The 11042-nt window shown below is 42.2% G+C and overlaps 1 protein-coding gene across 1 annotated transcript; it reads right to left on the minus strand.

Annotated features, from left to right (window-relative positions):
* Positions 1-116: 116 nt before the first annotated feature.
* Positions 117-6950, minus strand: olfml3a (olfactomedin-like 3a). Its single transcript, XM_068732847.1, has 3 exons — positions 6667-6950; positions 3842-4154; positions 117-1144 (listed from the first exon to the last, which is right to left on the minus strand). Exons 1-3 carry the CDS (start codon positions 6775-6777, stop codon positions 360-362), a joined length of 1209 nt encoding a protein of 402 aa, XP_068588948.1. The 5' UTR covers positions 6778-6950; the 3' UTR covers positions 117-359.
* Between the last annotated feature and the right edge of the window lie 4092 nt (positions 6951-11042).

Here is an 11042-nt window from a genome sequence, read left to right on the forward strand (position 1 = left end):
TATAATGACAACACAGCCAGTGCGCTTAACAAGCAGGAGCGGGCACAAAGGAAATGAGATTTCTCCTGAATCAAATGGTCAAATTAAATGAGGGGAGTGGACACAAAGCATCACATAGCAGAACGATTTCACAGCCTCTAAGGGGCATTTTCATGTTTCTTTTGGTATACAACACACACAAGAACAGAATCAAATGAATAAATAATAGTTCAAAGGCTTATTTCTTTTGCTTAAAAATGTGCGATGTTATGGCTGATCCGCCTTAAATTTACCATGTTTAAAGAGTGTGCATGTGTGTAAATGTACTGCTCCCATTTTTTTCTCATTGCCTTTGAAAACCTTACACTGCTTCCCTGCCGTCACACCAGGAGTTTCCTCTTCATGGTCAGTCTGTAAATGATTTGGTAGCCATCGTCCCAGGCGTAGAGCTGTTTTTCCTCTGGGTTGTATTTCAGACTGGCGTGGGCTCCGTACCTCCTGGGGAAGTAGATCAGAGGAGCCTCCTCGCTGATGACCATGTCGTTGACGTCAAAAAGGCACTGGATTCGAGACCGACTGGCCAGGCGCGTGTTGTAGACGACATAGACTGTCCCACAGACTACGAAAGCCGCCTCTGCGTTCTCCCTTGGGCACCGGGTGTCCCAGATTTGTTCTATATCGAGCGAGGCGCGGTCCATCTTCGCGAGGTGGATGTTCGGTTCACTGTCGCTGGTTGCGTACAATAGCCAGAGGCCTTCGTCATCCGCGGCTAGGTCTGCAACCGTTTCTGGGTTGAGGTTGTAAACGGTGGCGTGGCTCTCCACGGGGAACATGGCGGCGTCTGTCACCGAGCCACTCAGCAGGTCATATTTGACCACCTGCATGTCCGTATCGTCCTCCTGCTGTATGTAGTACAAATAGCCGTCGTAGACGGTGCTGCCAGGACCTCTCCAATCAGACGGAAGCCTGATCTGTCGGCTGCTGGTGACGCCAGGAGATCGGGAAAAGTTTTGTACGGAGTTGAACTGGTAGATGTTGTCCCCTGATGTCCCGTTAAAGACGTAAACCTTGGACGACCTGGGGTCTCTGGTCCACATGCCCTTGGGACTGCCCACTCTCTTCAGGATCTTCACTGATCTGATGCCAGAGATGATTTCCACACAGTCTGCAATGAGAGAAAACACAAAGACTATATTGTTGTGCTTAAAAGACTGTTTGCTGTATTTGCTACGTCAAGCTTTCCATTATTCACATAACCCACACATATGGGAATAATGAATGAAAGCTAATTAGGTGGTGGAAAAGCTCGTTGAAACCGCTGACTGATGTTTTTAATATCACCGTTAATGGTCGTAAATATGCCATTAATAACTACACACACGATATTGCGCTAAATGAAATCGGTTTCAAGCTACAATTGGAAAATCAGTCGGTCAATTCAGATCAATATCCAGTGATTTAGTTTCACATAAGGAGGCAGATTAATCTCACAAAACCAAATAACCAAAACAGTTTTTACTTTGGCGGAAACTTTTGTTCATGAAGCATCACATTGCTAATAGTAAGAAGTGGTCGAGGTTAAGGGCCTTAAAAATGTTATACAGTATGTATGAGATTGGAAGCATTTCTAATACCTCTCAACGGCTGTTTCTTTGACGCGTCTCTAACGTGACAAAACAATAAGCCTTTCTTTTAGTTTTGGGTCACAAACAGTAGTCTCCTGGACAAAAGTCCCGTGTTTGTTTGACCCATCCACCTGCCCTCTCACATACCCCGTGTGGCATATCTCGCTGTTCATACTAGTGAGTCGCTCCGACCGTATAATCATCACGTGTGAGGGTTTACATTGGAGTTAGTTGAAAGCCCACCGCATTGCAGAGACTGCAATGCGTTGGCATTAGATGCCAAGGGGCACTGACCGACCAACCGCTGGTGTTTGACAAGTTGGGAGTGAGAGACTTCGGTCACAATTAGCTCCATTATCAAGTTTCTGCTGATTCATAAGAGGCTGAATTTTGAGGTTAAAAGAAACAGAAAACATTGAAAATATCTCCAACTGATTTAACTGTGAAGCAACAAATGTATTTGAATCAACGTGCGATGACAGTTAGGTTGTAAGCTCATGTTGCCAGGGCACTGACAATCAAGATCAAGTTCACAATCATTTAGATTTTTATCTCCCAGCTGGCACAATTAGTTCCATTAGGATATTTCTGTAAAGTGCCATTCCTAAGATGAAATATGTATTTGCAACCTACATTTGGAAAACATCAAGCAGCCTGCAGCAGTCACTATCTGGCTTTCAAAATGAAGGCAAAAAAAACAGTCAGGGGGATATTGGACACACAGACTTATGAGGAGGAATGAGTGCAGCAGCACACAGACAGCAGGAAGATGCTTCCTGTAAAAAGGAAGAGTAATACAAGGCTTTCACTAAAAAGCACAAAAAAAGACATCCCCCCCCCCTCCCCCCGATGTCTCCTGGAGCGAAATTAACACTGGACTCACAAATCTGAAATGGGTTGCTACAATGCAGTAAAGTTCGTTTTGGGTCACTTGACAGACATTTACAATGGTTCACTGTGTTCAGAGCGAATATGAGCTCGGAGAGTAACACCGCTGACCTGAGGGCAGCTTCCTGTCCCTCCTCTCTGCAGAGACAGCTCCAGATTGCACAGGAGGTTTTACACACACAGAGACTAATAGAGAAGCCTTTGCTCTGCATTGCACCATCATCCACTTTGAATGAGAGAACTCTGCCTTGATTTTGTAAAGCATGACTGGCATTATGATTCTGAGCAGACAGTTTATGATATTACTAGATAATTCTTGAATGTATGTGTTATTGATTGTCTTAAGTCATCCCAAATAATGAAGACATCTATATTTGTTTTCATTTGGTTTTGCAAGAAGAGTCCAAATGGTACCAAAAGAATGATTTTGCCAATTCAAGATATAGATCTTTTGCTTGAAGGAGCCAAATGGGAAATTCATAGCATGTCAATTGCCTCTCAATGGTAATAGTCATGGAGGATGGGCATCAGCTGTAACCAAAGTATGCATGAGCGCAGTGCAGCAGAGCGGCAGCCATGAGCGAGCCTATTGAGCACGCTCACAGTCGGCCGGCCCGGCCATGTAATCGAAGCCCAGAGAAGCTTTGATTACAACACACACGTCGGGAGAACAACTTCATTCTCTGCTCAGCTTACTCATTTGTATATTTACATAGCAAATAGTTGCTTGCTGCTATATTAATGCTCTGAATATCATATGCAGAACTTTTAATTTGGTGAAACCTGATGAAATAAAGTCTGTTTCGTGGAATACAAAAAATGTGTGTTTCACAACTTTCCACATCTCGCTTTAAAAAAGGGTTACAAGTCCCTGTATTATACAGAGCAAATGACCGACTCAACATTGTTTGTAGCAGCACGCCTTGGGATCTGAAGATTATAAAGACAAATGCTGTGCTCAAACAGCGCATGCAGGGGAGTAGCTCTGCTGAAATAAATGAGTTGCATGAAGCCATATTTCTCCTGGAAAACATTCTGCCCACTGACTCAAAGCACTCGGTTAAATGACTTGTAACAGCACTGTGTTTGTTTCCCATTTTCCAGAAGCATTGCTTTTCCAAGACAGCGACTCTACAGAAGGGGTGGTTTAAAGCCTGATGCGAACACACACACAAACACAGATATATATATATATATATATATATATATATATATACACAGTGCATATTATATATCCCATAGGTTCTGACTGTGCCAGGGCTCTGTCATGAAGGAAAATTAAAGATCAAACACAGCCATCCCGTGGAGCACGTTTAGAATAAGTGTGTAAGTACATCCCTGCAGCTCACCAGAGACTCTGGAGTGCAGCTCCTCCCAGTCTTCTTCCCCCTCTTCCTCTCCTCTGCTCTCCTGAAGGCTCCAGGCTCCCTGCTCCAGCACCTTGTCTGCCTTATTCACACAGGCCCGAGGGGAGGTCTGGGTCTCCACGTAATCCATCTCTCGCTCCATCCGGTCCACTCGGACTGCAGCTCCTTCCAGGTCTTTGAACATCATGCTGTGCTGATTTCTCAGACCATCCATGGCCTCAGCAGTTAGCTTTTTGAAATCCAGCTGCTCTGTGTGGTAGCGGTGGGATTGCTCATGCCACAACAGCATGCGGTCCTACCAGACGAGAGCAGAGCAAAACAAGTGTTGAAAAAACGTGTTAGAATAAACTGTAGGATGAGGTTTTTTCCCTAGTTTTCACTCAAACTACCAGCTGTCCTGACCAGCAATAAAAGTGAAGGCATATGACCATGGTTGCAGTTCTGTGAGGTTGGAGAGTGGTACTTTGAGCTAAATAGCATGCTAACAGTCACAATAACGATGCTAACAGAAGGATATTTGGCTGGTATAATGTGTACTGTGTTCACCATCTTACTTTAGTGTTCTAGCATTCTAATATTTGCCAATTAGCACTAAACTCTGAAGCTGAAGCTGATGATAATGTTGTTAATTGTGCAGGCATTTCGTATAAAACCAAAATATCAGTTTACACTGATTCAAATTTGAACCCGATGATGATGCTGTATAAGAAGTCAGAGAATCACCAACGTTATTCCAAGTCATCCAGAGGGGAACATAAATGTGTGTACCAAATTTCATTTTTGTCAACCTAATGCTGACGTTAAAGGAAAAGTCAGAGGATCACTAAAGTCAGTAGGATTCATCCTCTGGGGACCATGGATTTCTGTACGAAGAAAAAAAGACAATCCATCTTGTAGTGTTTGTGATATATCCGTCAGGACCAAAGTGGTGGACACGCACCGCCATCCCAAGGCTGAAATATGAATTGTCATGAAATCTCTCAGAGACATTTATGATCCCCAGGGGATGACTCTCACTGAACTCTGACAATCTCTGTGACCTTTCCATGGTCACCAGCAGATCAGAGCTTTCACTTTCCAAGGGACCTATACCAACATCTAGATGGATTGACACAAAAGTTTGACAGACATTCATGGTCCCCAGAAGATGTAGCCTATCCTAAAAACCCACTCTACACTACCTGCTCAGCACCAAACAGCAGACACACACTGTTAGCAACTAGCTGAACATAAGCTAAAGAGACAAATCTTACCCACGGAAGTTGGTTGAGACCAAAAGCAGAGCTAAAAGAAAGTGACTCTAAAGGAATGAGGCTTAAATACCCAACAGTTTGCCAACAAGTTCCGTTATATCGACTTATATGACGAAATGTCCACGCATTTAATAAAATGGGCATTCTTGCCTCTGAGCAGACATGTGGCACGGGTGCCGAATAGACTTCAGTGTATCCTCGCTTATAGCTCCTCCAGCAAGCCTCCTTGCTCTTCGAGATGTATTTCAGGAATTTTTACATCCTTCAAGTTGGAGTGCTGGGAGATCGAATTCCGGGTCACAAACCGGAGGATCAAGGAGAAAGGAGGCACAAAATCGGGAAATGACAATATCCCTTAGTTTTCTTACAAAGCATTATCGCTATCAGCAAATGGAATACAGTTTCACAGTGTGTGAATGACACAGTCATAGTGACAGATAAATTATTTAGAGCAAGATTTAATAACAGGCGGCCTTCTCCACTGTCTCCTCTGCAACAGATTAATTTTCTCCCTTTGCTTGCTGTGGGCCTGTGGTCAAATGGAAATGAAAGTTCAATGAAAAGTTATTTGATGAATTGCTGTGTTCATATATCAATGCAGACGTTGAAACCAGCATATTGGAATTGAGACTGGAGGGAAACCACAGGGGGTTGAAGAGAGCAGGATTTAGCTGTAAATAGACTATTCATTTCATGCGGATAACAGCTTTAAGATTGTCATTTCTGCATTGCAGCAGCATGGAGAATGGAAAGAAACATTTCCGACTCTGAAAATATACACCAAAAGAATACATTAAAATAATTATTTAAATGAGAGTTCACTGAAATTACAAATCAGACATGTAATCCTCTTGCATTTCATATCATAAGCCAACAAAAGTCTTACACACACTTTGCTGTCTCATAACCTCCCTTTAAAAACACAATACTGAACTCTCAGCAATTTGAATCCTTCCCTGAGGCACATTGTTGTAACACCGCATAATTCTACCTTTGCAGAACACATCTTTCCATTAGGAAGTTGGGATGTTTCACAGGTTGACAGCAATGGTTGAGCTTGTTCTCATTACTGATGTGTCATTGTTTTAAAACACTGAAGAAACGTTAATGTTGTTGGACAGAAGCTGCATGCGTCGACTGATATTCTCTCAGAGGCCCCTGCAAAGTTGATGAGCTAGGCAGAGATTGCATTAATTGGACTGCCTTAGTTGAAAAATTCAATCCACATAAAAGGACGTAGTCAGGAACACATATCAACTTGTATTTCTAATTTCTAATGAATTCTTTGGATTACTATCTCTGGATATTGAACATATTCTTTAATACATTTGTCGTTTTTGTCTAGTTTATATGTGATTGTTTTGCAGTATTTGTTTTTAGAAATGTTCTCTCACTATTATGCACCAAAGATACCAAGGAAAATTGTATGCGAAAGCCTACTTGGCAATACAACCTTATTTTGATTCAGGGATGTCTTTGCTGTCACTTAATTTGTGGAAAACTACAGTATATTGATCAATTGTTAGTCATTAAAAAATGGGTATTGCTTCTTACCTCAATAGCCAACAACCTGTTCTCCAGATAATCCATTAGCCCCTGGTAGTAATACTGGGCTCCAGTCAAAGTCCAGGCAGTGGAAACAAGGAGGACAAACACCGGCTTCATTGTAAGCCGATCAATGGGGACAGATGAGTTTCTTTGTCCAGAGTTTAGATGCTTCTTCAGGCTTTTCCTCCCAGAACTGTCCTCAGAGCTTCACACAACCTATACACACTTTGTATACAGTATACGTACATGTGCAAAGACGTGAGAAGGATAGAGTGCAAGTAAGAGGCCGCCCTGAGAGTTCCCAATTCTTTGACCGCTCTCACTTTGCTGGAATGTTTTCACAAACTCTCAGGGAGGAGCCTTGTGCCTCTTACCCCTCTATGTCCTCAAAAAGTGAATGTGCTTGCTCCACTCCACTCATGTGTGCAGGTTGGTGTTTGTTGCACATTTTGTACAGTCTGTCTCAGGCATATAAAACGGGATTATATAGACAGAACATAACTAAACTTCTCTGTCGACTGTTGCTTCTTACAAAGTTTAAATTAACTCAATAACTGCAAGGATACAGTCTGGATACTGCAATGAAATTACTTATGGTGCCTGTCAAGGCCATTTAAGTACAGGCAACAGAGTGAGGAAAAAAAGCAGACAGCAACAGTTCAGGGATTTATTGAAGGCACGATAAAGTAAGCTTACTGGCAAGCCCAAACAGAGTTGTAAAGAATCCACAGGATAGCAGGAAAGGGGGCAGGGGAAAGTTCTGGCAGGTATGCAGGGCCGTCGTTAAGATCCTACAGGATACAGGTCGCACATTTCAGGTTGCAAGGTTCAGAGGCTGGCTGGCAAGGGATGTGCAACTTTGACAAACTGGCCGGGAATGGGCGAAAATGGGACTGTTATATACTGCGAGGCTAACAAGATAAATTGGAAACAGGTGAGCAGGTGGGCGGGGAAGCCAGGAATAGTCCAGTCCATCTAGTGGACTGGTAGAGAATGGCTATGAACGGGTCTGGGACATTGGGAAAAGGGCAAACACAACAAACGTCATTGTGTTATTTTGGACAACATAGAGTACAAAGTGTTACAACCCCAGGTCATAAAGTGACATTGTGTTTGTGTATTGTGTGCTTCAACCTCACCCACCTCTCTCTGGTGAACCTGCTGTGTGTAAATGGCTGCAGGTGAGCCTCTCCGATCGAAAGTCGCAAATTTTTCTGTCAGAGCTTCCATTCCTTCACGCTGTATGTGAGGAAGACAAAGTAACAGAGTCACAGCACTTCCTTTGCTGCTGACAAGGCCAAGTACAAACAACACACAAAAAAGATGAAAAGATCATCATCATCATCATCGCAATGGAACAAAACCACACAACAAGGTACTAGAAGGCGATTAAATCGATCGAGAAGACGTAAGAGTACCCTAGAGGGAAAAGTTCAAAAATGCTATTCTATTAAGAAAATGTGTTCTTAGGTGATAGAAAATTGTTGAACTTGTACCAAACTTCACCTATTTGAAAGCTAAGGGAAAACATTTGCAGTTGCAAATTTGTTCCATTAAACAAGAGTCAGACATCTATGGCTTCACCAGTACCCACGATTGATCCGCCTTATTGGTTTACATACAGCCCCCCTCGCACATTGACAGCTAGAATTGATCAATAACACTTCATTGCTGCTTGGAAGGAGATTGCATTTCTCTGATGCGCGTGAACGGCGTATACTGTGGATTATGCTCAGTGCAGGGCCAGTAGTTGAATGAGGGTTTGATTACACAGGCGATCACACTGACTGACAACACCTGACTTTTCAACTCAGGGGCAGTTAGAAACTTTTTTTATTGGCTTCATATAGCCCACAGACATGAGCACATTATAATTCTATAGGCCCCTGGAGGCAGGCATGTAAAAGCCCACCCACCTGTCCTACATAGGAGCGAGACACTCAGACTTAAAGACACACACAACAACTAATTGATGCAGCAGCATTCAGCGTCTCTTGTTAGAGATGTTGTGTCATCTTTAGATGTTTTGCGTCTCTTTGTGGCTGTTTTGTCTCTCTTGTTTTGTCCAAAACTATTGTTTTTTATTACCTTCTATTGTTTTTCTTATTTTCAAAGTTGACATGTGTATTTAAGCTTATTATGCATGAGTGTATGTATGATCTATGTTCTATGGGAGCATGGGGATTGTGATGCTGGCAAGTGCGTATTGTGTGATGCAGCTGCTTGGAGCAAGAATAATTGTTCCCTGCGGGACAATAAAGTATATCTTATCTTGTCTTATCTTTGTGGTCATTTTGCGTCTCTTTGAGTGGCTGTTTAGTGTCTCTTTGCTGTCGTTTTACATCTCTTTGAGTTCATTCTACATCTCTTTCTATTTGTTTTGAATCTCTTTTTGGTCGTCACTTAATGCGGAGGCTCTGGTCCAGGAGCCTCTGGCCCTTTACCTGGTAGATCTGCTGCCCCTCTAGCCCCACCCCTGTTTCTACCCCTGTCACAACAGATCAAACTATAGACCGTGAAGGTTGTTTTCAGGAAACAAACCACAAAGTCAGAGAAGTTCGGGTTCAAGGCTGGCAGCCTGTTGCTGTATCATCATAGTTTGATTAAGGGCCGGTGCCAGGTACTCCAGCAGCCCATTGAGGTATAATCATTCTTTTCTTTGATTGTCTGCTGGCCAGTATCATCTCATAGTCCTGAACTGAATCACTACCCCCTGTCTATTTTGTGCCAACAGACAGCAGACCAGACCAGACTGTGAATGTCGTCATGGTAACAAAGTGCCGTACAGCTGCTTTTATAAATCAAAATGGGCAACCTGGAGTTTGATCTAATCTGGAACACGTTGCCTGACTGGAGCTGGCAGGCGAGGGCATTGACAATCCTGGCTGTAAAATTGTGTGTTTATGAGTGTGTGCGTGTATGTGTGTGTGTGTGTGTGTGTGTGTGTGTGTGTGTGTGTGTGTGTGTGTGTGTGTGTGTGTATGTGTGTGTGCTTGTGTGGGTGGGGGGGGGGGGGGTTATACCTGAGTGGGGTTTTTTCCAATCATAGTTCTTGATTGATGTAAGTAATTACAGTTTTATGCTTTTTGGTCTCCATTTTGCTAAATCGATTTGAAGCATGTGTCCCCTACTGCCTGCCACTCAGGGGGGATTTTTAATCTATTAATAATTACTGGCTTAATTGCCCCATTGACTAGTGTAATGTGATCAAAGGGCAAAGCATCATTCAGGATTAATTATGTTCTACAAAACATCGACATATTGCAGTCTCATAACCTTTTAGCTCGAGGCTGGAGTGCACAATGAAAGGGTATGACTGTAGCTCACTTCCAGGGTGAAACTCTTTGATTCAATTTATTCAGGGGACAGGAGACAGAAATGTCCTGTGGCACTGGCAAGCGTCCCCAACACACTACTGCGCATGGTTCCTTTGCAAGAATAACCACAAGATGGCAGCATCTCTCTTTATGGGAAAACATCGACAGTGAATTGTGGTGGAAGAAGTGATCAGAAATTAAAAATGACCAATACAATAATGTAAAAATACAAGCTTTGCATTTAAATTCCTACTTAATTGTACAAAAGTATCATCAACAAAATGTACTCAAAGGATCAAAAGTAAAAACTTGTCCTACAGAAAAAAAACACTTATTATTAAATTTCACATAATATATTGTTAATATGTTGCTAGTTTGAACCGATAAATAGCTTTAGATGCAGTCAGGTAACCAAGGGGTCGGCTCCAGAGGGTCACAAAATAAATCTGGGGGGTCGTTAGATGATTCATGAGGAAAAGAAGGAAGAAATAACAACGTTCTGCTAAAAAAACTCTCAAAGTTTTGGGGCATTTCTTTAATCTTTTAATATAGAATAATTGTACCTGTTTGGGCCTCAAACTGTTATTTGAATGAAGCCATCAGAGTCATATGCAGGGAAAATGTCTCTTTGATGGCACTGCTGTCAATTAATAGACATCTGAAAGGTGTCAAGAGGCCCCAACGAGACAGCAATGTTGGGAATGTTTTAATCTTCAGTAATGTATTGTAATTGTTATGTTTTTACAATGCAAAATGTATCTGAAAATAAGCTATAGTAACTATAGTTGTAAAATAATGATAGTGAAGTAAAAAGTACTGTATATATTTCCTAATAAATTGTAGTGGAATAGAAGTAGCAAGTACCAGGAAATGGAAATAGGCCTCCTCAAGTAAACCACAAGTACCCCAAAATTGTACTTGAGTAGATGTTCTTACTTTCCAACATTGAGTTTGTTCGGCTTCATTGTGGCTTGGATCAGAAATGTCCTCATCGTTTGAAGTTCCATTGCTTTAAGTGTTAACTAAGTGGAAAATCACAAATATATACAGAGAGGTTGAATTCCT

This window comes from Cebidichthys violaceus, unplaced genomic scaffold (genome assembly GCF_023349555.1).
Source record: "Cebidichthys violaceus isolate CVI_PGR_0920_01 unplaced genomic scaffold, fCebVio1.0.p SCAF_6, whole genome shotgun sequence".
NCBI classification, from domain to species: domain Eukaryota; kingdom Metazoa; phylum Chordata; class Actinopteri; order Perciformes; family Stichaeidae; genus Cebidichthys; species Cebidichthys violaceus.

What these genes read in the sequence shown, in the direction of transcription:
- olfml3a (XM_068732847.1), bottom strand. Translation starts at nt 6,777, where the DNA reads ATGAAGCCGGTGTTTGTCCTCCTTGTTTCCACTGCCTGGACTTTGACT. An exon ending in ACAGGTTGTTGGCTATTGAG is followed by an intron (nt 4,155 to 6,666) that starts GTAAGAAGCAAT and finishes CTCGTCTGGTAG; the next exon opens with GACCGCATGCTGTTGTGGCA. An exon ending in GCTGCACTCCAGAGTCTCTG is followed by an intron (nt 1,145 to 3,841) that starts GTGAGCTGCAGG and finishes CTCTCATTGCAG; the next exon opens with ACTGTGTGGAAATCATCTCT.